Source organism: Oncorhynchus nerka, linkage group LG14 (genome assembly GCF_034236695.1).
Source record: "Oncorhynchus nerka isolate Pitt River linkage group LG14, Oner_Uvic_2.0, whole genome shotgun sequence".
Taxonomy (NCBI): Eukaryota; Metazoa; Chordata; class Actinopteri; order Salmoniformes; family Salmonidae; genus Oncorhynchus; species Oncorhynchus nerka.
The window spans coordinates 53,134,142-53,161,828 of NC_088409.1; the positions used below are offsets into that span (position 1 = coordinate 53,134,142).

At 43.1% G+C, this 27,687-nt stretch overlaps 1 protein-coding gene and 1 long non-coding RNA gene across 2 annotated transcripts in view; one reads left to right on the forward strand and one right to left on the reverse strand.

Moving 5' to 3' along the window:
• Positions 1–27,687, reverse strand: part of LOC115141471 (dedicator of cytokinesis protein 10-like) — a 142,273-nt gene that overhangs the window by 5,817 nt on the left and 108,769 nt on the right. Inside the window, 3 exon segments of the mRNA XM_029680362.2 lie at positions 5,555–5,745; positions 7,387–7,597; positions 26,499–26,645. Of these exon segments, the coding sequence (XP_029536222.2) occupies positions 5,555–5,745; positions 7,387–7,597; positions 26,499–26,645 (549 nt within the window).
• Positions 8,687–10,552, forward strand: LOC135559655 (uncharacterized). The gene is made up of 3 exons (XR_010458492.1): positions 8,687–9,108; positions 10,277–10,364; positions 10,464–10,552. It is a non-coding gene; the product is annotated as an uncharacterized LOC135559655 (long non-coding RNA).

Genomic DNA, 27,687 nt, shown 5'->3' on the forward strand with positions numbered 1-27,687 from the left:
TGACAAGTGCCTGGATTAGGACCTGCGCCGCTTCCTGTGTGAGGCAGGGTCGTACTCTGCGGATGTTGTAGAGCATGAACCTACAGGAACGGGCCACCGCCTTGATGTTAGTTGAGTTGTACATGTAGATAGGGGTGAACTATGCATAGATAATGAGTAGCAGCAGTGTAAAAAACAAATGTGTGGGGGGGTGTGTCAATGTGAATAATTTGATTCATTTTTCAGTAGTCTTATGGGGTTAGAAGCTGTTAAGGTGCCTTTTGGTCCTAGAGTTGGTTGTCTGGTACCGCTTGCCATTAGGGAGCAGAGAAACAAAACAGTCTATGACTTTGGTGACTGGAGACTTTGACAATTTTAAGGGCTTTCCTCTGACACCGCCTAGTATATAGGTCCTGGATGGCAGGAAGCTTGGCCCCAGTGACTGGACAGTACGCACTATCCTCTGTAGTGTCTCATGGTCAGATGCCGAGCAATTACCATACCAGGCAATGATGCAACCGGTCAGGATGCTCTCAATGGTGCAGCTGTAGATCTGGGGACCAATGCCAAATCTTTTCAGTCTCCTGAGGGGGAAAAGGTGTTGCCGTGCCCTCTTCACGACTGTCTTGGTATGTTTGGACCATGTTAGTTCGTTGGTGATGTGGACATCAAGGAACTTGAAACTCTTGATCCGCTCCACTACAGCCCCGACAATGTTAATGGAGCCTGTTTGGCCCGCCTTTTCCTGTAGTCAATGATCAGCTTCTTTGTCTTGCTCACATTGAGGGAGAGGTTGTTGTCCTGGCACCACACTGCCAGATCTCTGACCTCCTCCCTATAAGCTGTCTCATCGTTGTCGGTGATCAGGCCTACCACTGTTGTGTTGTCAGCAAACTTAATGATGGTGTTGGAGTCGTGTTTGGCGACGCAATCGTTGGTGAACAGGGAGTACAGGAGGGGACTAAATACACACCCCTGAGGGGCCCCAGTGTTGAGGATCAGCGTAAGAGATGTGTTGTTGCCTACCCTTCCGGCCCGTCAGGAAGTCCAGGATCCAGTTGCCGAGGGAGGTGTTTAGTCCCAGGGTCCTTAGTGATGAGCTTTGTGAGCACTATGGCGTTGCACACTGAGCTGTAGTCAAAGAACAGCATTCTGACATAGGTGTTCCTTTTGTCCAGGTGGGAATGGGCAGTGTGGAGTGTGATTGAGATTGTGTCATCTGGGGATCTGTTGGGGCGGTATGCGAATTGAAGTGGGTCTAGGGTATCCAAGAGGATGCTGTTGATGTGTGCTATGACCAGCCTTTCAAAGCACTTCATGGCTGCCGACATGAGTGCTACGGGGCGGTAATCCTTTAGGCAGGTTACCGTCGCTTCCTTGGGCAAAGGGTCTGCTTGAAACATGTAGCTATTACAGACTCGGTCAGGGAGAGGTTGAACATGTCAGCGAAGACACTTGCCAGTTGGTCCGCAAATGCTTTGAGTACACTTCCTGGTAATCCGTCTGGCCCCGCGGCTTTGTGAATGTTGACCTGTTTAAAGCTCTTGCTAACATCGGCTACCGAGAGTGTTATCACACAGTCGCCCAGAACAGCTGGTGCTCTCATGCATGCTTCAGTGTTGCTTGCCTCGAAGGCATTTACAGTTGAAGTCGGAAGTTTACATGCACTTAGGTGGTAGTCACTAAAAGTCATTTTCCAACCACTCCAAACTTTTTGTTAACAAACTATAGTTTTGGCAAGTCGGTTAGGACTACTTTGTGCATGACACAAGTCATTTTTCCAACAATTGTTTACAGACAGAATATTTCACTTATAATTAACTTATAGTTCACAATTCCAGTGGGTCAGAAGTTTACACACACTAAGTTGACTGTGCCTTTAAACTGCTTGGAAAATCCCATAAAATTATGTCATGGCTTAGAAACTTCTGATAGGCTAATTGACATCATTTGAGTCAATTGAATGTGCACCTATGGATGTATTTCAAGGCCTACCTTCACACTCAGTGCCTCTTTTTACTGGACATCATGGGAAAATCATGACCTCAGAAAAACAATTGTAGACCTCCACAAGTCTGGTTCATCTTTGGGAACAATTTCCAAACACCTGAAGGCACCACGTTCATCTGTACAAACAATAGCACGCAAGTATAAACACCATGGGACCACGCAGCCGCCATACCGCTCAGGAAGGAGACGCGTTCTGTCTTCTAGAGATGAACGTACTTTGGTGCGAAAAGTGCAAATCAATCCCAGAACAACATTGAAGGACCTTGTGAAGGTGCTGGAGGAAACAGGCACAAAAGTATTTATATTCACAGGAAAACGAGTCATATATCAACGAGTCCTATACCGCTCAGCAAGGAAGAAGTGACCGCTCCAAAACCGCCATAAAAAAGCCAGACTACGGTTTGAAACTGCACATGGGGACAAAGATCATACTTTTTGGAGAAATGTCCTCTGGTCTGATGAAGCAGAAAATAGAACTGTTTGGCCATAATGACCATCGTTATGTTTGGAGGAAAAAGGGGGAGGCTTGCAAGCCAAAGAACACCATCCCAACCGTGAAGCACGAGGGTGGCAGCATCATGTTGTGGGGGTGCTTTGCTGCAGGAGGGACTGGTGCACTTCACAAAATAGATGGCATCACGAGGGAGGAAAATTATGTGTATATATTGAAGCAACATCTCAAGACATCAGTCAGGAAGTTAAAGCTTGGTCGCAAATGGGTCTTCCAAATGGACAATGACCCCAAGCATACTTCCAAAGTTGTGGCAAAATGGCTTCAGGACAACAAAGTCAAGGTATTGGAGTGGCCATCACAAAGCCCTGACCTCAACCCTATAGAAAATGTGTGGGCAGAACTGAAACAGCGTGTGCGAGCAAGGAGGCCTACAAACCTGACTAAGTTACATCAGCTCTTTCAGGAGGAATGGGCCAAAAATTCACCCAACTTATTGTTGGAAGCTTGTGGAAGGCTACCCGAAACGTTTGACCCAAGTTAAACATTTTAAAGGCAATGCTACCAATTACTAATTGAGTGTATGCAAACTTCTGACCCACTGGGAATGCGATGAAAGAAATAAAAGCTTAAATAAATAATTCTCTCTATTATTATTATTATAACATTTCACATTCTTAAAATAAAGTGGTGATCCTAACTGACCTAAAACAGGGAATTTTTACTCAAACTAAATGTCAGGAATTGTGAAAAACTGAGTTGAAATGTATTTGGCTAAGGTGTTTGTAACCTTCCCGACTTCAAACGTAGCTTGTCTGGCAGGTTTGCTTCATTGGGCAGCTTGCCTTTGTAGTCTGTAATAGTTTTCCAGCCCTGCCACATCCGATGAGCGTCAGAGCCGGTATAGTAGGATTCAATCTTAATTCTGTATTGACGCTTTGCTTGTTTGATGGTTCGTCTGAGGGGATAGCGGGATTTCTTATAAGAACTCAGATTACTGTTCCGCTCCTTGAAAGTGTCAGCTCAAGCCTTTAGCTCGATGCGGATGTTACCTGTAATCCATGGCTTCTGGTTGGGAGATGTATGTACGGTCACTGTGGGGACGACGTCGTCGATGCACTTATTGATAAAGCCGATGACTGAGGTGGTATACACCTCAACATGTTGTTGTTGTTTCCTAAATTGCTTGTCTTTTTTGTGTTACTTTACAGCGCTTTGAGATTCTTTATGTAATGAATAGTGCTATAAAAGTTGAATAAATTATTAATATTATTAGAGGCTAATGCTAAAGATGCAAGAGGATAATTCAAAATAATCTAGGGGCTAATGCTAGTGATAGAGGGCTACATAGAGGAAGCATGAGATGATAGACAGTAAGTAGCTTGTGCTGCTTCACCATGATAGATAATCCAATATCGCTCTCTGCTACTGCAACAGCGTGTTAAGATCAGCCTGCATCATGCTGTCACTCTGAGCCCAGCTGTTTTCACACATTTCACGTTATTTACAGGGGATTAGGGCTGGGAAAAGCCTGAGAAGAGGCAGGATTATGGAGAGCATGGGTCTCAGCATAGACTGTTTGGTAATAATATACCACGTGTGGATAAGTGCAAGCGTGTGTGCGTTCATGTTAGTGAACGGTGCCTTTGGCGCTGTTTCATGAGCAGTGCTTAATTTGAGACGGATCCTTTTGGGTGTTGGGTGGGTGGGTGGGGGGGGGGGGGGGGTCAGGTTTATGGTTTGCTCAACATTGTAGCCTAGAGACCAACGCATCGTTCTTGCTGTGGTGAGAGAGAAGCATACCTGTAGCCTATCTATCACAGGACTAGAATAAGATTAACTTTTTATTATCTCTCTCCCTCGCTCTGCTCTGATAGACATGAGCCTGCAACTATTATCTCTCCAGCGTTGCACTTCATCGTCATCATCATCCTTATAGAATCATAGCTGCGTAAAGGGTACTGCAGCACCCCTGACATATTTCAATACATTTGCCAAAGTAATATAATTACTGCTGTCTGTTCAGAAATAAATGAAATAACTCAAGACTACCACACCAGGAGTAGGCCTATAATGTAGCCACAGCTACATTTTTATTGCCTAGCTGTAGATTGTGTGTAGACCAATTACAATGCATAGCCTACAGTCCGGAATGTGCGTCAAATCTGTCAGTGAACAGGCATCTCCCAATATTTAAAATACAATTGTGGGAAAACATAGGTTGGAAAGCAAATGGCTCTTGTTGAAAAAAGAAGCCTCTCATCTGTCTGCAGAGGCTAACAAAAAATGGAGAGATATGCTTTTGGCTCGAGCGCATAGGCCATGTCTGGTGAGCTGCGCATTATTGAGCGAGTCAGTGAAACTGGAAAGCCTTTTTCAGAGCTATAATTTCTTCCTCATATTGTACAATATGTGTGGCTCCACACAGCTACTGCAGGCCTGGGGTGTTGATGGATTCAAGACAAGGTATTTTCTATTGATCTTATATTCTCAGTTTGTCAGTGTCAAAGTAGCCTGCCGTTTTAATCATATGTAGGGTATTAAACAATATTATGCTAAAGTCTCCAGTCATTATAAAATGCTTTTATAAAAGGCAATATTTTCCCCATGTGTGCAACTTCTGCAAGCACCTCTACTCTACTGCTCTACGCCACTATGCAAATGCAATGATATGCATGCAATGCTTTATTATAAAGGTGTGTTTTTTCATGTGTCCTTGTACCTCAGAGCCCCCACTCTCACACACACTTTTTGCTTGGCACCTCCCAATTTACAAATGAAGCATACATTTTCATTTAGGAAAACAGCTAACTTCCTACACATTTTGCCATAGCGATTTCATAGCTGCCAATTTTTGGGGGTTTGGGGAGGTGGGGTGCATCCTACGCCAGGGTGTGTGTGTGTGTGTGTGTGTCAGCTCAGCTATGTCTGAACTCACTTATGTGTGTATGCATGTTGTTGTGTGTGTGTGTCTGTCTGTCAGTTGTGTCTGACTGTCAGCTCAACCCACTTGAGTGGTGGAGTGTATGTTTGTCTGTACACTATGTGCATGTTTTCTCAACTCAACCCTTCTGTGTGTCTCTCTACATCTTTCTCCTCCACCCCTACCCTTACCTTGACGCTGACGCTACCCTGTAGTTTGAGCTGCAGCCGGATCATGTCCACCTCTGCCATGGCACACAGCTGGTTGAGCTCCGACACTTTGCAGGACATCTCGTCGATGGCCACCTCGATGGGGTTCATCTCCGTGCTCTGCTGCTCCACCACCTGGATACGCTTTTTCAGGTAGGGGAAGGTGGAATTCGCTGGGTGGGGGGGACAGAAAGGGGGAGTAGACACAGGGTATGAGGAACCAATTGGTTAATCCTTGTGGTCCTGGGTGGCTCAGGCATGAGTAGGGAGCCAGGACTGGGTTTGATACCCGCTGGGGCTACCCATATGAAAAAATGTATGCATGCACTACTGTAATAACTCGCTTTGGATAAAAGTGTCTGCTAGATGGGATATATTTTATTGTATTGTAGAACTGTTGGGTTTGTTTGGGAATTGTTGTCCGATCTTTCTTCCATTTTGAAGGAAAACCATTGAACCTACACCATAACTTTACTGGTCAGAATAGGTCACCAATTACAGCACTGGTCAGTATACTAGTGATTCAGACAGTTACGGCTCAGTATTTACTGGTTACTCAGACACTTCCTAGTTAGTATAGTATACTACCATACAAGCTAATGGCTCAGTGGCTATTTCGGCCACACCCGTTTAAGACAGGTGTATAAAATCGAGCACACAGCCATGCAATCTCCAGAGACAAACATTGGCAGTAGAATGGCCCGTACTGAAGAGCTCAGTGACTTTCAATGTGGTACTATCATAGGATGCCACCTTTCCAACATGTCAGTTCATAACATTTCTGCTGCCTCGGTCAACGGTAAGTGCGGTTATTATGAAGTGGAAACGTCTAGGAGCAACAATGGCTCAGCCACGAAGTGGTAGGCCACACATGCTCACGGAGCGGGAACCCAGAGTGCTGATGCGCTTAGCATGTAAAAATGGTCTGTCCTCAGTTGCAACACTCACTACCGAGTTCCAAACTGCTACTGGAAGCAACATCAGCAGAATAACTGTTCGCCAGGAGCTTCATGAAATGGCTTTCCATGTCTGAGCAGCCGCACACAAGCCTAAGATCACCATGCGCAATGCCAAGCGTCGGGTGGAGTGGTGTTAAGATCGCCGCCTTTGGACTCCGGAGCAGTGGAAACGCGTTCTCTGGAGTGATGCATCACGCTTCACCATGTGGCAGTCGGACAAACGAATCTGGGTTTGGCGGATGCCAGGAGAATGCCACCTGCCCCAATGCATAGTGCCAACTGTAAAGTTTGGTGGAGGAGGAATAATGGTCTGGGGTTGTTTTTCATGGTTCGGACTAGGCCCCTTAGTTCCAGTGAATGCTACAGCATATAATGCTTTTCTAGACGATTCTGTGCTACCAACTTTCCCTTTCCTGTTTCAGCATGACAATGACACGGTGCACAAAGTGAGGTCCATATAGAAATAGTTTGTTGAGATCTGTGTGGAAGAACTTGACTGGCCTGCAGAGAGTCCTGACCTCAACCCCATCCAACACCGTTGGGATGAATTGGAATGCTGAATGTGAGCCAGGCCTAATCACCCAATATCAGTGCCCCACCCCACTAATGCTCGTGTGGCTTAAATGAAGCCCCCGCAGCAATGTTCCAACATCTAGTAGAAAGCCTTCCCAGAAGGGTGGAGGCTGTTATAGCAGCAAGAGGGGGACCAAATCCATATTAATGCCCATGATTTTGGAATGAGAAGTCCGACGAACACGTGTCCACATACCTTTGGCCATGTAGTGTATGTGACAGTAAATGTTGACAGTTCTTTGAATACAAATATTAGCAAAAATTGTATTTTTAATAACTCACTGGTTAGTATGGTGCGTCTCTTGCACTGTTCCTCCACGTCGCCATGTTTCTTCCCCGACAGAGTGAAAGGCGTCTCGAACACGAAGCGATTGATGTTGTGATGTCGCTCGAAGTCAGTCTTCTTCTCCTGCTGCTCCTTGTTGTCGAAGTAGGGCACTACGTAGGTCACCTGGATGTAGGCGTACTTGGAGTCCAGGTCTTTAGGATTTACCTGGTGGGTTATATCAAACAGCACAATCAGTTCACAGTCTGGGTCGTATTCATTAGTTCACTACGTAGAAAACCGTGGCAAAACATTTTTGCAATGGAAAATGTTTCGCAAACAAAAACGAGAATTACTTATTGGACAAATTCAGCTAGTCTCTCCCCATTTTAGTCCGTTTTCCACCATTTGGTGTCTAACGACCCTGCTCTCTTAAAAAGATCAGTCTAACGAATTGTGTTGGTCTCTTTAGTCTTGTTGTGTCAGTCTCATAGTCAGTCTTGCGTAGTCAGTCAGCTGTATTCTTGCTCTACCTCGAAGCCTGGCATGCAAGGCTACTGCCTACTGGCTGTCATCGCTACCAAAGGTGCTTCAACAAAGTACTGAGTAAAGGGTCTGAATACTTATGTAAATGTGATATTTCAAATATTTATTTGTTATAAATTTGCAAAAAAAAAATTGTCATTATGGGGTATTGTCTGTAGATTGAGGGGGGGGAAACGATTTAATCAATTTTAGAATAAGGCTGTAAAGTAAGAAAATGTGGAAAAAGTCAAGAGGTCTGAATACTTTCCGAATGCACTGATATATGGTGAACGATGGAGTGTATATTTAGATTTTATTAGGATCTCCATTAGCCGACGCCAATAGAGACAGCTAGTCTTACTGGGGTCCGACACATAACGAAAAAGACATTACAGACAAAAGACGTTACAATTTAAATACATTAACATGTAGTGTGTGTGTGTATGTACCATATGCATCTATCAGTTACACATACATGTCAGTACACACAGATGTCGTATCTTAATTTGATCATCCTGTTGTTGCAGGAATTTTCGTGCACCACTGAAAATGCAGTGTATTTGAGGTTTAAAAGGCTTCTGAAGTTTGTCATTTCCACTTGAACATTTCAGACTTGATTTGGCCTAACGAAAAATGTATCAACCCCTCTACACATAAAAAAATGGATAAGACACACAATAATTGACAATAATCTCCTGTTGCTGCAGGATTGTTTCCCTGCTGTAGCGAATTGGCTCAAATTAAGACCATACATAGGTGTTGCTTTATTCGTTTTTTGGAAACAGGTTCTGGAGACTGTGAAAAGACCGCTGATGGCATGTCTGGTGGGGTAAGTGTGTGTGTCAGTGTGTAAGTTGAATATGCAAAAAATTCATGTTTCTTATAAAAAGTAGTGATGAAAGAGAGTAATAGGATACGGCATGTGTCAAAATTGATTGATTGCTGACCTTATGACCTGATGACATGTACTGAATATGTGCCCCCGGAATATGTGAAAATCGTGAACAATTACGGCGATGGCCTAGGTTATCGTTGAGACATACCCCGGAACAACATAGGTTATCGTTGAGACATACCCCGGAACAACAACAAGTTCGAAGGCGGATCTTTCCCTGGCAGGAAAGTGGACAGAGCTTCGACGGAGCGCGGAAAAGACTTTGTGATGGGGAATTGGAAACGGATAATGTTCAGGGCTAACAGGACCCCATATATCTGTAAGAAATAGTTAAAATAAATGTTGAATTATAACGTGTGTTAAAATGTAGGTGTTAATTTTTGAAAATGTATACCCCCCCATTTAACTAAGGGGTAGCGCTCTTTTCTCTCAAGCTAGGGTCTGGCGCAGACAACTGTAAGATCTGAAAAAAACATGTATTATTTTATAGTCTATTCCTACATTGGGTATGTTATGAACATTACGTTTTATTAAAGTTTGTAATAATGTACAAAGACCTGCATCCAAGGTTTTTTTATTTTTACATAAAACACGTGTGCTGCATGTTTAAATATTATTCAAATGGGTTACTTAATTCAAACATGTCTTAAAGGTTGTACGAAATATTTTGGAATTCAATAAAAGGAATGTTTAAAAACGGTATCTCACCCTTTAACTATGGGAAAAACCTATTTAACAACGTCTTCCAGCTCTGTCGCGAAGTAAAATAGAATCAGAGTGTTTGTGTGTGTGTGGGGAGGGGTCTTGAGGCGGAGCAACAGGCGTGTGTGTGTGTGTGTTTGTGTGTGTGTGTGTGTGTGGTTGGTTGTGTGTGTAACATAAATCCTATGGTTGGGGGGTCCCAGAACTCTTATCTGTAGAGAACCGTTTGAAACCAAGGTGTGCACTATCATGCATAAGGCATGTCGAGATATCAGCCGAACAGCGGGGGTTAAACATAGATATCTCTAATCTGTGGCCCCCACACACCCCGTTTGCAGACGGAATGTCACGACATCCCCTCCTGTTGTTTGAATTCACAGCCTGTGTTCTCTAAACCAGACATACATGGGTTGGGGTGTAGCATACATCTCTCAAAAAAACTCATTCCGAACTTTTAGATAGTTAGGGACAGAACTATTTTTTAACGTTGTCAGCATTGCTTTAGCGCAAACATAAAGGCCCGAATATTGAGCTGCACGGACAGATTAAAATAATAATAATAATATTCGGAATAAGGGAATCTCGCATAATGGATATTTCTGGAGGTGAGTAAATGAAAAAAACATATTTTAAGATTTGTTTGAATATTATTGGAATATTAAACCCTAGTTATTTGGGTATTTCAGGCCAAAAGCCCAATATAGGTAAAAAAAAAAAAAAGTGTAGATATAGCGTATAACTGTTAACATTGTCTAATGGAATCTAGGATCCCGACATTTACGCAGCTTTTACGCGATTTACCTGATCTGGAACATGATGGGGGTTCGCAGGAGCAAAAGTCTGGCAGACAATCACCAACGGCCTTTTTTCGTTGTAAGTCCTTATAATTAAACACATACCCAAGAAATATTTATATATAAACATTTTAAAAATAGGTTGTACTATTTTTAAAACTATTTTATGTATTTACAGCCGACATACAGCCCTTTATGATAAAGGATGCGTTATGGACAGCTGACACGCAGGACTTTGATGCAATTCTACCGTTCTGTACGAGCGCTTTTCAAACTCACCGCGAATCCAGGGAACATCGACCCCCTCCCGACATATTCCAGACCCCAACAGGCAACGATCAACTGTGGCCCAAGTACACTGCTCAGAATCAAGCCCACCCGAAAACTACTGTTGGGCCGGGAACTTGCTGCTTCACGAGCCGGCGCTCCAGGGACAAGGTATGGGACCATTATACAGTTTTGTTATTAGTTATCAGCCTTTTTATTAGTTATAGATCTGTTGATAGCCTATGTTAAAACAAGGACAAATAATGTTTTTTCAGACTGCCCGGAGACAGACCCAGCAGAATCTGGAACGCTAGAGGAAAAAGTCACACACCCCGGTTTCGGCGATTCGTCACAACAAGCGCCAAAAAAGCCGAGTATTTTAACTATGTACTGTTAATATATATTATTATAACGGAAAGGTATTTGACATTTGTATGTAGCTAACATATATATTTTATATCTAATAACGTAATTATGTATGTATTATTTTCATTCAGACTCCGCACCGCGAAAACGGCACAGACGACCACATAAATCTAGAGCTGGGGATTCCGGCGCCCCGAGCATTCGAATGAAACACCCAAGAGACCTGTTTTTAATGACATGTCAGATGTTGATGACCAGCTATTCTGTGATGCGGCCAACCTTATAGACCCAGTCAATTCTACGGCCTCAATACCTGCAGCCGAACAAGAAAGGTTTTTCACATTATTTTCCAGGGCTTTGAAATCGAGGAATGTTTTGCTATACAAACGACTGGGGGATTTAATTGAGAGACAGTACAGAGACGATATGTTATTCTGGCATAGAACAATTCCACGCATGTTAACCTGTTGCTTCTACTCGGGACGCTTGCGTCCCAACTAGAGCTCTGGAAATGCAAATGCGCTACGCTAAATGCTAATAGTATTAGTTAAAACTCAAAAGTTCATTAAAATACACATGCAGGGTATCGAATTAAAGCTACACTCGTTGTGAATCCAGGCAACAAGTCAGATTTTTAAAATGCTTTTCGGCGAAAGCATGAGAAGCTATTATCTGATAGCATGTAACACCCAAAAAGACCCACAGGGGACGTAAACAAAATAATTAGCATTTCGGCATTACACAAACCGCACAATAAAATAGAAAACATTCATTACCTTTCACCATCTTCTTTGTTGGCACTCCTAGATGTCCCATAAACACTATTTGGGTCTTTATTTCGATTAAATCGGTCCATATAAAGCCTAGATATCGTTATATGTAGACTGTGTGATAAACGAAAAAACATTGTTTCAAAACGTAACGTCATTTTTTTAAAATTCAAAAAGTCGACGATAAACTTTCACAAAACACTTCGAAATACGTTTGTAATGCAACTTTAGGTATTAGTAAACGTTAATAAGCGATAAAATTCATCAGGAGGCGATGTAAAGATCATTAGCTGTCCGTCTGGAAAAATGTCCGGCTAGAAACTCAACGAAAATATCCGGTCCCAGACCGGATTAGATACGGTGTCCTGTCTGTGTTTGACCAAGAAAAAACTCGAAGGGAAATGACAAGACTCTAGACACCCTGTGGAAGCTGTAGGTACTGCAACCTCAGGCAATTAATTGTGGTTCACGTTTATCAATGGGTTCAAGTAGCGCATGGATATATTTTCCCCATTTTCAGTGATCAGTTTTTCCTGTGCTTTTCGATGTAAATGCCGTTCTGGTAAAGCCACAGCAGTGATTTAACCAGTTTTTTAAACGTCTGAGTGTTTTCTATCCACACAGACTAAGCAAATGCATATACTATATTCCTGGCATGAGTAGCAGGGCGCTGAAATGTTGCGCGATTTTTAACAGAATGTTCAAAAAAGTAGAGGGTCGACTGAAGAGGTTAAACAGCAACCCCATTAAAAAACGCAAATACAGACGCTAAAATCATACATGTAACACCAACCATTACAGAAAGAAAAAAAACGAACACTCTTAATTATCCAAAAATGGCAGAACTAACGCAACACGGGGAGACAGTTGAAAGCCTCTTATCCCAGATTCCAGACGAACTCCTAGAAGTTATAAGACGTATGAACGATTCAGGAACGTTAGATGAAAGCATATTAACACAGATTCCAGCCGAACTCTTAGAAATGATTAATCGTATGAACCAGTCAGGGGGGTTGAGGAAAACATGTTATCCCAGATTCCCGAAGCCCTCATAACCTTAATTAATCGTATGAACGCGAGTCAGACAATTTCGGCCCCGACAAACCCGACAGCGATAGGACAACCCGTAACGCCTAGGTCCGTAGAGTCTGAAACGCCACAAGATGTTTTTGGGGAATTGGACAATTATCTAATAAATCTGGCTGCAGATGTTCATGATAGACGTGTCAGGGTTGTGTAGAGGAATAAATTCAACAATACAGAGATTCGACAGTTTTTCAATTTCCTATGTGTGAATCAGAATCTTGACTATGCTATATTTTACATGATGATAATGGACACTCTGAATGACCTGTTAGAAACAGCAAGAGATTATGGCGAACCTCGTGATGTCTTACAGTTGGAAATATGTGGAGATAGCCTGCATAATTCAGTATCTCTTATTTTACCCAATGGCGAAGCAGATCTTGAACAATTTACAGCGCTGGTAGAACGCCTTGTTCAGTCAAATTTAGCCATCATAGCCGATCGAACCCTAGAGCTTGTAGTGCAAATAATACGTCAACCACAGGGGGGCGGTGGGCAGAGAAGGAAGCTTGATAGCCTAATGCAGTCAGAAATCATAAGCAATAAAAGGGCCTACCTCATAAACGTTCACAATCCCGATAATAAGCTATGTTTTGCAATAGGCCTAGCGCATTTACTTAACCCCGGATGTACTGATCTGACGGCATTGCAAAAGGCTAGAGAGATCCAAACGGCGGTGGGTCTCGGGATCCATGAAGGCGTGCCATTCTCAGACATTGTCAAATTTGAAAACCTTCTGAATATCAAGATTGTGGTTTTGTACCACAGTAGAGCTAATGCAGCTCTCTTGAAGTTCCAAAACACCCCCAACCGCACCCCAGATTCTGTACTTTTATGTGCAAAACGAACATTACTATGCCGTTACAAACGTCACGGCGTTCCTAGGGGCAACCTATGTGTGTAGATCCTGCCATACCGGCTACAGCCGAAAGGGGGCACTCGTGCCGTTATAACTGTTCTGTATGTCAGGATGCCGAGTGCCCTATGCAGACCCTAAACTTGACACCATGTGAGGATTGCCATCGCACATGTCGTTCGACCTACTGTTACGATAAACACAAAATTGAAACATGGCACCCTAAGGCCTGTAAATCTGTAAGCATTTGTGCCATTAACAAGAAATGCCCAAAATGTCATTGCAATTACAGCCTTAAAATAGATAGCCCTAAACCACATGTTTGTGGAATCCTACAGTGTCCAATCTGTAAAGGGGTCTGAAAAGCAGAAATGCTGAAGTGGTTCAAGAAGTGCCACACGAGTGTTATATTCAGCCCTTGGCTGAAGATGAACCTTCAGAGAAATATGTGTTCTATGATTTTGAGACAAATCAACAATCGGGGGATCATTTGCCTATTTTTGTATCTACCATGACATTCACGGGGGAAAAGTGGTCTGCAGAAGGATCCAATTGTGCACTACTCTTTCTAAAACATTTTAGAAAACCACAGTACCGAAACTTTACGTTCATAGCGCACAATGCTAGAGCCTACGACTCGTACCTTCTTCTGAACCCCTTGATACAGCAAGGCATAGCGCCGAGGGTCCTAAGCGCAAGGGAGTAAAATCCTGTGTTTTGTAGATCCCGCCTTCAACCAGAGATACATTGACAGTTTAAGCTTCTTACCCATGAGATTGGCTCAAATGCCAGAGGCCTTGGGTTTTGAAAACTCTGTGAAAGGCTGGTTCCCCCACTTCTTCACATCTGAGGAGAATCTACACTATTTAGGATCATATCCCAGCCCAGAAATGTATGGGTGTGATCAAATGTCTCCCAAAGAGCGAGAGAGATTCATGACTTGGTATGAGACAGTAAGACATGGCACCTTTGATTTCCATAAAGAGATGGAATCATACTGTGACAATGATGTGGTTATACTTCGTGAAGGATGCCTCAGATTCAGAGAAGAGGTAATCAAAGATGCAGGTATTGACCCTTGGAGTTGTACAACGATTGCATCGGCATGCATGAAAACATACCGTACACTATATGCCGACATCCTCTATAGCGATCCCCTCGCCTGACAACTACCGACGCCAGTTCAAGGCCTACTCTAGTGGGTCCATTCAATGGCTAGAGTATATGGCCCAGGATAAAGACATTTTTATTCAACATGCTTTGAATCGAGGGGAGAAGGCGTTTGGCTCTTACCATGTAGATGGCTACACCAAGATTGACGGGGTTGAGACCGTGTATGAGTACAACGGTTGTTTCTTCCATGGTTGCAAATCTTGCTTTGTGCCCCAGAACATATGTGTCCTAACCCAAAAGACTTTTGGGGAAATGTACCAAGAGTTTCAAGACAAAGTTGATTCGTTACAGGCTACTTACGGTCTAAAAGTGGTTGTTTTGTGGGAGCACGAATGGACAGCCCTCAAAAAGTCTGATCTTCATGTTCAAGCATTCCTTTCCAGCTTTGACATCCCAGAACCTCTGGAGCCAAGACAGGCCTTGTATGGCAGCCGTACCAATGCTTTGACATTGAGGTATGTAGCGCAACCCGACGAGACAATAGGCTATGTGGATTTTACATCCCTTTATCCGCATGTAATGAGTTCCTCATGCTATCCTATAGGTCATCCTGAAATTATTCATCGTGATTTTGACTTACCTCAAAACTATTTTGGTCTGATCAAAGCAACAGTCTACCCTCCAAGGGGTTTGTTTATACCTGTGTTGCCTTACAGGGGCCCTCAAGGAAAACTTTTCTTTCCCCTTTGTCGCACCTGCAGTGAAAACATACAACAAACCCCATGTGATCACACCGATCAAGAAAGAGCACTGACAGGTGTATGGGTCACAGCTGAATTCTCTAAGGCTTTAGAGATGGGGTATCGTGTGGCCAAAATCTTTGAAGTATGGAACTTTCCAAAGAAATCAGACACTCTTTTTAAAGAGTACATCAAGACCTTCTTGAGATGTAAGCAAATGGCTTCAGGCTATCCTGCATCGGTCACAGATCAAGAAAGTAAAGACAGGTACATTCAAGACTATCATGACAGAGAGGCATCCTTCTTGACCCTGACAGAATAGAGGTCAACAAAACCAAAACGAAATGTGTCGAAATTGTACCTAAATTCGCTTTGGGGCAAATTAGCGCAGAGGTGTAATATGTTGACAACGTCGATTATTAAAGACCCTGAAGAATTTTTGGAATTCATTTTTCGGACCAATACGAAATTTCACATTTTCATTCTTGAGTCAAGACATTGCCTTGGTGCAATGGCGACGTAACAAGAAGTTGGTTCTACCCCGGGTAATGTAAATGTGTTTCTTGCAGCATTTACCACGGCCTATGGCCGACTTGAACTGTACAAGCTCATGGAGCAGCTTCAGAGGCGGGTACTTTACCACGACACAGACTCTGTGGTCTATGTAAGCAAACCAGGGGATTGGAGCCCCCCACTCAGCAACTATCTGGGTGGCTTAACGAGCGAACTCGCAGAGGGTGACCATATCACAGAATGGTCATCCTGTGGGCCCAAAAGCTATGCTTTTAGAACGCTAAAGAATCACGTGGTATTGAAAGCCAAAGGAGTGACTCAAAACTATGAAAATGCCCAGCGTGTAAACTTGGAATCAATCACACGCTTGGTTGAGGGTTCCTAAATGACAGGAATAGTGACTTGGAGATTTTGAGCTCCTACAAAAGATTGTTAGGGATAAAAGGGCTTCCATCTGAGGAATGCCCCACTCATTAAAAGATTCAGGGTTGTCTATGACAAGAGAGTGCTTTTGCCTGACGGGACTACATTGCCCTATGGCTACTGACTTATGCTACAAGCTACAGGGGTCTTAAAGCTTAAGATATAATGACTGCTGTAGAAGGTTTTGACCCCCGGTTGCAACTACCATTTTCGGCCTTAATCGCAGGGCCTTCGAATAGTGGTAAAACTTGTTTTGTAAAAAGTATTTTAGAGAATTCTGAACATGTGTTATCTCAAAAGCCTGATAATGTTGTGTGGTGTTATTCATGTTATCAACCTCTGTATGATGAATTGTTGAAGACAATAAAAATCAAGTTTGTTGAAGGAATACCTGATACCCTGTCTGATGATGAACTTTTACCTCCTCATAAAAACAATCTGTTGGTTTTGGACGATATGCTATATGCAGGTAGCGAACATCCCGAAATTGCCCGAGCGTTTACCCAATATACTCATCATAGAAACCTGTCCGTGCTTTGCTTGGTGCAGAATGTGTTTCACCAAGGTAAAAATAGCCGCACCATCAGTTTGAACGCCAATTACATGGTTTTGTTCAAAAATCCTAGAGACAAACTACAAATTAACACTCTAGCTCAGCAGATGTACCCGGGAAGGAAATCCTACTTTATGGAGAGCTACGAGGACGCAACCCAAGCGCCATTTTCTTATTTAATCGTGGATTTAAAAGCAAATACTCCAGAACACCTGAGGCTACGAACCGGTCTGTTCCGTGGGAGTGGCCGGCTGCGTACATTCCTAAAAAAAAAAAAGTAGCCGCTATGTCTCTGCGTTTAAAAAGAAACTTGCCCCTCTTGAGAAGCCTAGTTGGGGCTACATCTAATGAACGGAAGGCCATCTTGGGTCACTGTTCTTCAGATCTCATATTATCCCTATGTGAGATTGCTTTGAATCTTCTCAAAGGACGCATTCCACTCACCCTGACACAATTGAAAAAATTAAAGAGACAAAAGACCTCGATCAAGCTCTTTGCCAATAAAAGGGTCAGTCTTCAAAAGAAACGACATAGCATACAACAGTCTGGCGGTTTTATTCTACCTTTACTAAGTATAGCCGTGCCCTTCATCACCAGCCTTATTGCAGCCCGACGTGGTGGTTGAACACATAGGGTGATGGCCAATAAAATGTATCTGGTGCCACAACAAGAGTTGGATAGACTTAAAAAACAAATGCAGGGGCCCCGAAAATATCAGACAAACAGCGGAAAATGATTTGGATACGGCCATGAAGGATATTTTGAATCAAAAAGGATTGAACCCTATGATAAGGTCCAAAAATACACAAACCTCTTGCAAAGGTATTTGTCCTTGGTGAAACAAGGGGAGAGAGAGACATGCCATTTAACTATTTCCCTACAGGACCCTTTAAAAGATGACGAGCCTCGCGAGAGCCACGCCCCTGTAAGGCCTGTACCTGCGAGCTTACCATCTGAAGATCAAATGCCTGTTGAAGATAAAGTTATGCATGACTTGTTAACCCATGTTCCGGCACGTAACAGGAAAAATGTTAGCTACATTATGAACAAGCTAAAAGACTCAAATGGGGCAGCTACTTGGAATGACAAAGGAGAGTTTATCCTTCAGGGGGCTGTTGTCAAGGGTTCACATATACTTGACTTGCTTAAAAGTACCACATCTGCCCACAAGGTGGCTGATGACCGAAGACCTCCAGGGTGGCTTCAGTTTCTTAAGGCCCTGGCCATCCTCAACATACCCCTCTCGGGTGGACCCAACTATAAGATTCGGCAACAGATTCACTATTTAAAACACAAACCGTCACCGAGATACAGCACCCCTTTCCCTAATCCCGATCTCTCTGGGTGGTTAGCCTTTTGAATGACTTTTGAATGACTATGATTAAATTCAATAAATTTTATTTGAAAAATAAGCAATTTAACATTTGTGGCATTCTTGAAACATTTGGCGTGAGCATACGCCTTGATTACACGTTCTTAGAGGATACACATTTGAACACTTTTGATATTTTCTAACAAAACAAGCTACAACTTTATCATTACTTCTTAAATCATCCTTATAAAGAGACATAACATCTTCAAAAGAAACTCCCCGGGCTCTTTGGCATAGGTAGAATACACAGTGTTGACCGCATGTCGTTGAAAGGGTATCTTGCACCTGTTTGATATTGTAGTATATCTTTGAGCCATTTTTGGTCAGAAATTCTTTAATAGATTTGGGGAAATGTGAAAAACCGGGTGGGAAACCATAGGAATCAAAAAAAGTTGAGATTTTTCTTCCTCCTTCCTCTTCTAAGGTCACAGCTAGCCAATGTTCACCCGGCATGTTTTTAGGATGGGTATTGACAATAAACATTGCAGGCCGCACCTTCCATTTCTCCATAGGTAATTCATCACAAGCCAACACTCCGCAAAATTGTTTTCCAATCAGTCGGCTCATCAGCCCTTCCAACTCTTGGGTATTCATGTCTTTTGCTCAACGATCCTTAATAATAATCTACTAAAACCTGTCTTCGGCTATTCACCTCCAAGATTGAATCAGAGCAGGCATAAACAATCATGCTAACCGTACAGGCTAAAGGTGTACGGAAACACATTTCCAGCCTGAGGTTACCTTGGGACACCACAGAAAGATTTCCTGAGGTGTCATCATCTGGGGATAAATTGAAAGCATACATTGTGTAACCCTCGGCAAAATCATTTCTGTCAATAGGTAAAGAGAGATCTTTTAGATGCCTCCCGGTAGCCAGGAATAGATTGTAAAATTCTCGCACAGATATGTTGTTATTAAATTGCGGTTGGAAAGCCTTAGCAGGGACCTGACGTCCGTCCTGACACAGAGCGACATACTCTGCATTGAAGTGTTGAAAATTAAAGGGTTTTTATTTAAGCTGCCCGTATTGGAGCGTGATCAACCAAACCTATAACTACGTATCGCGGTAAAGGGCCTAGAAATAGGTTTTCTTGACTGCAGATTCTGCTGCCCACAGGTATGCTAAAGGTTTTCATGGTAATTCTTTGGAGAGGGTAAAGGGCATTTCCTTTCAGCAAAGCCTGTGAGTGACCCAGACGAACTGCCGGAGATACCGATACTTTTTTAATAAAAAGCATGGCCCCCAACACTTTTAAGCTAAAGTCCCCATCCGTTGCAGACATTAGGCAAAACTCATCCTTGGCCCTGGTTAATTTTAGTCTTAAATCAACCGCATTTAAGAGTAAACGTTCTTGAAAAGAAAATGTCAGAGTGTATAGGGCCTAGCAGATGAAACTCTCGAGATTCTGCACAGTAGCGAGCCCGGGCGGCCAGGCCTTTATTTGCACCTGTGGATGGGTCTGTCGATTCCATAGAACCTCCTGCAGTATCCTTGCTAAAAAGCCCTGCGCTGAATTGGGTCTTGAGAGTGTCTTCAGAGTAGTTGAGTAAGCATTCCATGATGGCACGGTAGGGGTATGTGGCACTGCTTTGACTGATTAGCCGTTCCCCCAAAGTCACATCCACTTGGGAGAAGATGGTGGCCACTGGGTAATTAATGAGACTCACTTTGGCATCGTTTGCAATATCAGTACCATCTCTTTTGGTTACTTTTAGACGCAAATGCACCAAGGTGTTGTTGAGGTCCAGATAGTTGTCACCGTGGCCTGGTATGAAAAACTCTATGGGGCCGTTGTCTGTAATGGCAGAGAGTGGGGCTATCTCCACATAACTGGACCTCTCTACTGAATGTTGGGTTAAGGGGGCCGTGAAAAAATCGAGCTCTGTTTTTATAGCTTCAGAGGACATGCGGTGTAAAAGAGCCATGGTGCTTGTTCTTTTAGAAAATACATCCGAGTATTCTTTTTACCGTTTTTGGTCCAGACCTCCTCACTTTACCCCGTCTTTGACTAACTGAGTTTCTTTTAACCGTTAACCTCCATTTTTTAGGCTCAAGTCTTCGCCTTATACCGGGCGGTCTCTTTTTCGGTCTTCGAGACAACATCATCAACCCCGAGCCTTCTTGACTCTCGACATCTGGTGACGCCCTTCTGGTTATCGCATTGGCGACAACCTCACTTACTATATTTTTTGCTGCTGATTTTAAATGCGGTTTGGCTATGCTGAAGCCTCTCTTCATAAACGGTAAAACCATCCTAAAGAGATTACGAAATATCCCTCCGATCCCCGAACCATACATGGTGGGCGATCCATAATATCCTGGTAACCCATTACCCACTTGATCCACATAGTATGTGACATACCGGTTAGGGTCGAGATGTCGGTGTTCCATAATTTTAATTTAGATGTATTATGTATATAAAATATATAATACTAATATTATATATGTAGAGAGGTTTTGGTGGGTCTAAAGTGGAGTTTTACAATCGTTTTACCATAAGTAAATTCAATGTTTTCGTTCTGATCCGTTTTAAGCTCAACAAGAATGTTTTCAATATATTTCTTGCTTACAGGTACGTAGTGTGGCTTGTCGTAGGTGACAGTGACGATGTCCCCATCCTTTCCATCTATATGAACCGTTCTCAGGAGTGGCACACAGCTGTCTCCGACCCTTTGATATGATATGATGTCGGTATACACAAATATGTTGTAAAATCCTGCATGTATATCCGCGGGAATGGGAATAATTTATCTCTCACATACGTCCATGTATTGGGCCCCATCCCTAACATGTAGGCTAAATTACCACTGGTCTTTATCCCCCCGGAAGCATCTCCTGAGATTTGTACCCTTTTATGTATAGGGTTGTACATCAGGAATATTTCCATACTGTTCTGCGATAGCCGTTCATTCAACTCGGAGACGAGCCTTTCGACGGTTCTATAGAACCCTTTTTTAACCTTAATAAATTTAGCAGGTTCCGTTAACTTTTTGAAATAAAATTCCCGGTCCTTATCTTTGATATTATACCAGCTATGGGGGTATGTAATCTCGCTGAGCCCTACTTCCCAGGCCTCTGATAACTCTATAGGCTTTGGAAAATTGGTTGTATAATTAGAACTCTGATTATTACGATATATGTGTGCGGACGCATTACTGGGGAGAGTCAGGTAGAAGCCGCTGTGTTCCATTATGCCCTCCGGTGTACACCGAATGAGGATGTATTTTATCATGCATGGGGTTTAAATTAACCCCTGATGCCTCCACTACATCCTTCTCTAATACCCAGCTGTTGAATTTTAGCGGCCAGTTTTTCCAGCGGACCAGCACCCATTTTTGACCTTTCTCTCTCTTTTGATCTAGAATCTCATCTACGTGAAACACCTTGTCTTTACCACCCGTTACCTTCTGTAATTCCTGCTCATAAAAGATCCCGTTATAAGTTCCCCGTCATAATCTTTTAATATGTAGACCGGGGGTATGCGCGGCAGACATTCTGTAACCGTGAAAAGCTCATCACTGTATCCTTGCACGTATTTTTTATCGAAAACACCCCTCAACTTGGATATACGAACCAAGTCCCCCACAATAAATTTAAAATGTTTTTTTTCTTACGGCGAAGAGGGAGCAAACCATACAGATTTTTAAAGACTTGAAAAGAGTTTTCCGAAGAGACTTCGGAGGGTTTCATCCTTATACTTTTATGATAACTATTGTTATACGCAATTACTAAATCTTGAACTATATCGATATATCTATGCGTGTTGTGCGCTGTAAAATAGCGCCACATCCTCTCCTTCAGAGTCCTGTTAAAGCGTTCAACCACAGAAGCTTTCAAATCCGATCCTGTAGCAAAATGTACTATATTGTGCTTTTTCATTAGTTTCTGAAAGGTCTTATTAAAAAATTATTTTCCGCCATCGGTCTGCAATTTCTTGGGGGCGCCTCCTTCCTTCAAGATAGAGGCAAATGCCCTGGTCACCTCAGCGCCGCTCTTATTCTTTAAGACCCGGACAAAAGCTATTTTAGAGAAAATATCTATGACCGTTAGCATGTAGCGGTTTCCTTCATTTTTATCTGCAAGGGCCTGCATGTCACATAGATCCGCCTGAAATTGGGACAATGGGTGTGTAGAAAAAACTCTATTTCTAGGAAAATGTTTTCTCACGGGTTTATGTAGAGTGTGCGCATCTTGTTCGGATAGCCACTCAGTGACTTTAGCATCGCTTAACCTGTGACCTGTTTCTTCAGGCTAAAGCGCGCTGTAAACGCTCCTTACCACCATAAGACCCCGGGTTAGAGGGATTATAATAAATGTTTTTCAAAATCTGCTCTGCCATCCTTCTTGCCTCTCTGAGGTACAATAATGTTAATGAGCCACTTTCAAATAACAACAACATTTCATTTTCATTTTTGGGATTTTTATTTTCATGAAAACATTAGGTATTATGTATACAGACAATCCCTAATTCGTTGCAGGATACATGCCCCCCCTTTCTCTATGATCGAATCATGTAAAACCTTGTATATTTGGGTTAGATTAACAGGTTTGTTTCGCTGAATTTTTACAACAGACACATCCGCTATAAAAGTATATAAACAACAATTATGATACATGGTACAATTAAAGGGTGTTTCAAACAAATAAAGTAAAATCTTAGACAAGGTTGTTTCTAGTTCTTCAGAATCACCACAAAGCCGGGTTACCATTTGTGTCCATTGTAGAACCTCGCCAGCATGGCGTACATGAGTCATGATTTGGTCCATTTTCAAAACACGCTCTACATTAGCCCCGGAATTGGGGGTTTTGTAGAACGAGACATTGTTCACTTTATTTTCAATAATTTGATGCATAACACTTGTAAGTTCTCTCAAAAGAAAAAATGTATTTATTCTATCTAACATCGTATACATATAGTTACCCATTGCTCTACATCTAAATAACAAAAATGTCACTCGGGCTCTTGGGGTTTATTGAGCCAGAAAGCCAACACATCCGACACCACAGCCTCCCTGTATTTGTTATCCTCCACCAGGGTGTGTCGGATTTCTTTGAGTTTCTGGTGTATGTGAATTGCCTCCTTTAGCTCGTGTAGGAATGCTTCGGTTACCCCGTAAACTCTGGGGATAGACGGCACAAGGCCCATAGCCTCCAGGGCTCTGACCAGCGATGGTATAAACCGGCGGGACCAAAGTCTTTTCACCAGCGCCTCAAAATTGTTGAAGAAGTAGTATCTTGGGGATCGTATAGGCAGGGGTGCCTTTGCTGGCTGGGGTGATTAATCTCACAACCGATGCATTTTCTCGTATATATTCTCCAATCACCACGTCTAAAAGCGGCTACTGAGGCCTTGATTGTGTCAACAAAATAGTACTGACCACCCCATCAAACACGTCCTCAGGTTGTGTACAGGTAGGGGGTGTCGAGGGTCTTGCCAGGGGGGAGTAGAATGGAGGGCTGCGAGGCATACAATCCTTAGTGTCGGGAGCCCAGGCCGTTTCGGAGTTCGGGTATGCGTTAGGAATATCCATGGTCAATGCGTAGGTTAAGAACTGTAGGTTTTAAGAACCAGCCTTTTTATTCTTGAACCAACCCTTGGGGTATCTGGGCGGGGTTAACAACACAGCTTACCTCGCTTTCTTTGGGGGCTGCCTCTCCTGACGTTGTATCTTCTTGGGGTTGCTTTGAGTCGTAATCCTCAGGATTCGTATATATTATGCACTTCTTTATCCGTACAATGCTCTGGCGCTTTTGGCTCTGTACAAACAGAGCGTCCAACAGCTCCAACATTTGCAATTCCATTAAAGGCCAGCTTTTAAGGGGTATAAGCATTCGAAGCCGGAAATACCCGTCCGAACCGCCAGCCCTGATGTTTTGGTTTTTTGATTTCATGGTGCTGACGTAAAATTCCACGCACCCGCAAGGCCGTCCATTTATACGTTGTAATTTAACTCTGTGAAATACTCTTCCTGAGGTGTCCGGGTACCTTCCCAACGGGTCTCGTAGCCTGTGAACAAGCTGTAACCCTTGGTGATACGGCTCAGTTCGGGACACAAAACCTGTCGAAAAACCGTCCAGTCTTCAACATCATAAGTCACGCCTAATTTCTGGTCGGTATATTCTTCTCCTTCGGCTAACGTATAGAGTTTCACGCTACAGGCCAAGTAATCAAACAGATGCCCCCAATGCTGTCCGTTAGACATCAACACTTCATCTTTCAGCGCCGTTGCGGGCGGTATCTGGGTTCTATACACGTTTAAAAACGCTTTTTGGTGCATCGTATATTGCGGCTGTATACTTTGCCCTTTCTCGATGTTTCAGACGCGGTCCTGCCTCCGAGGCTACAGTCATCACAGCTTTGCCACTGATCGCAAAATCCATGTTTAAAAAATAGGGTTTACGGTTCTGGGTTTCGCAAGCCTTGTTCTGGACATTTATAATGCTGAGGCCCCAGCGCTATCTATAGCCCCAGACATTCCTGCTTCATAGATAACAACCATAAGGGAGATAAAACTGGGGGGTGGAGGGGGGCATGGGCCCCAAAAGTTCAAACACCCTCTAACACATGACCACACGAACAGGGGGGGGGGGCGGGGCGGGGGCACATATTCAGTACATGTCATCAGGTCATAAGGTCAGCAATCAATCAATTTTGACACATGCCGTATCCTATTACTCTCTCTGATGAAGTCAGTCGTTCCTCAACTGTTAGCCAAGAGAGACTGGCATGCATAGTATTGATATTAGCCCTCTGATTTTAATGAAGAGCAAAATGTGCCGTTCTGTTCGGTGCCAAGTTGCAGCTTAACTTGGTCCTTCTTTGCAGGTCTTGACAATATCATAATATATCATTTTTATTGTTTTTATTTCACTTGCACAATGGTCATGCTTCTCCGCCTATGGTCATCCCCCCCCCCACCCCCTCAACAGTTTTTACTCTGGACATTTATTTATTAATCACTGCTATAGTTATGATGTATATAGTCCTATTTCTATTGATTTTCTAATACCATTTTCAGTATTTTATTTCACTTGTCCTGCATGTTGGAGCTCAGAGCCTAACATTTTTACAGTAATCACACCTGTACATGTGACCTTTAAACACACAATAATCAAGATAAGATTCAACTAAAGCCGGCAGGACTTGTTTTGTGGAGCGTGGTGTCAAAAAAGCAAAGCCTCTCTTTACCACGGATAGAACTCTCCCCATCTTCACAACCATTGAATCTACAGCATATGTTTTGGCCATGATAATTTACAATCTAAGGTAACACCAAGTAATTTAGTCTCCTCAACTTTGTACCAAATACAATGCTATTAGTTTTAGAGATGTTCAGGACCAGTTTATTACTGGTCACATTTTTTTCTAAACTGACTGCAGCTCTTTGTTCAGGGTTGCAGTGACTTTACTCGCTGGGGTTGCTGATGTGTATATGTCTGAAAGAATTGAGATTTTTGAGTGTAATGCTCCATTAATTGCACATCTGGCCCTTTAATTGTGCATCTAGCGAGTGAGGAATGTGCAGTCTAATGTGCCGGTCTAGCGATGCTGCTGATGCTAATTTCATAGCAAATAACAAATAAAAGATACAAATTATATACTTCTGCCAGGTAAACCTACCGTGCCATTAACATTTAATTTAAACGGTTATCACATCAACTGCCTACACAGGGAGGGATAGACAAACGCGTGCACCACACAGACACACTGGGGCAATATTGCTGGAAATTAATTTGCAGATATTGGGTTAAGTTTGTCTTTTTAAGCCGATAGTGTCTAACCAGGGGTGGAATAATGTCAAGTTGCGTTGATTACATAGCAGCTGGGAGATTGCGGTGTCTCATACTTGTGAGATGTGTTTATGGCAGTTTGCGATGGAACACGTGAAAATTGCATATACTTTCACAAGTGTTTGGTGAGCAATGGACCTGTTGGAGAGGCATGGTCTAAATGAATCACTACTTCACTGGCTGCTTTTCTATGGAGAAAGATTGCTGACCAAATGTAGTAGTACATGAATTCATTTATAACATTTTGACAGCAATCTTTCTATGAAAGTCACAGAGACAAGGACTAAAGAGGCCCGATACACTTTGAATAATACATATACATGTGACAGTGTTTGGACGCTGGGGGGAGGTAGTAGACTGACCTTGTTGGAGTCCTGGATCATCTTGACGTTGTCGGCCCCAAACTTGTCCGAGTAGAGTTTGAGGAGCCTCTGGGAGATCTCGGACAGTCCTGTCAGCTTGGGCTCCTTATAGATGAACTCTTTACTCTCCTCTTCCTCAAAGAAACCCTGTTACAGAAACACCATGTTACCCAACACACACACACACATCCTGTGTGTGTGTGTGTGTGTGTGTGCATGTTTGTCTGTGTTTTTGACTAAGTCACTCTGAATAAGAATCAAATCAAAGTTTATTTGTCACGTGCGCCGAATACAACTGTTTCTGTACAGTGGACACCTTACAGTGAAATGCTTACTTACAGGCTCTAACCAATAGTGCGGGTAGAACTTCTGTTATTTGACCAAACTGTAGAATGCAATGCCTGCTTCGATACTTTGGAGAGTATGTGTATTTCTTACAACTATAGCCCATTGATTTCTGTTTCCATCCCTTAGCTGAATATGAATAATCCTTAGCTGGAAAATCTAGGCTCACATCACCCCCTAGTGGTTTACTGCACTTCCCTATCAGTCTAGTCATGTGTTTCTTAGTGTTATGTACATTTACATTTACATTTAAGTCATTTAGCAGACGCTCTTATCCAGAGCGACTTACAAATTGGTGCTTTCACCTTAAGACATCCAGTGGAACAGCCACTTTACAATAGTGCATCTAGGTCTTTTAAGGGGGGAGGGGGTGAGAAGGATTACTTTATCCTATCCTAGGTGTTCCTTAAAGAGGTGGGGTTTCAGGTGTCTCCGGAAGGTGGTGATTGACTCCGCTGTCCTGGCGTCGTGAGGGAGTTTGTTCCACCATTGGGGGCCAGAGCAGCGAACAGTTTTGACTGGGCTGAGCGGGAACTGTACTTCCTCAGTGGTAGGGAGGCGAGCAGGCCAGAGGTGGATGAACGCAGTGCCCTTGTTTGGGTGTAGGGCCTGATCAGAGCCTGGAGGTACTGAGGTGCCGTTCCCCTCACAGCTCCGTAGGCAAGCACCATGGTCTTGTAGCGGATGCGAGCTTCAACTGGAAGCCAGTGGAGAGAGCGGAGGAGCGGGGTGACGTGAGAGAACTTGGGAAGGTTGAACACCAGACGGGCTGCGGCGTTCTGGATGAGTTGTAGGGGTTTAATGGCACAGGCAGGGAGCCCAGCCAACAGCGAGTTGCAGTAAT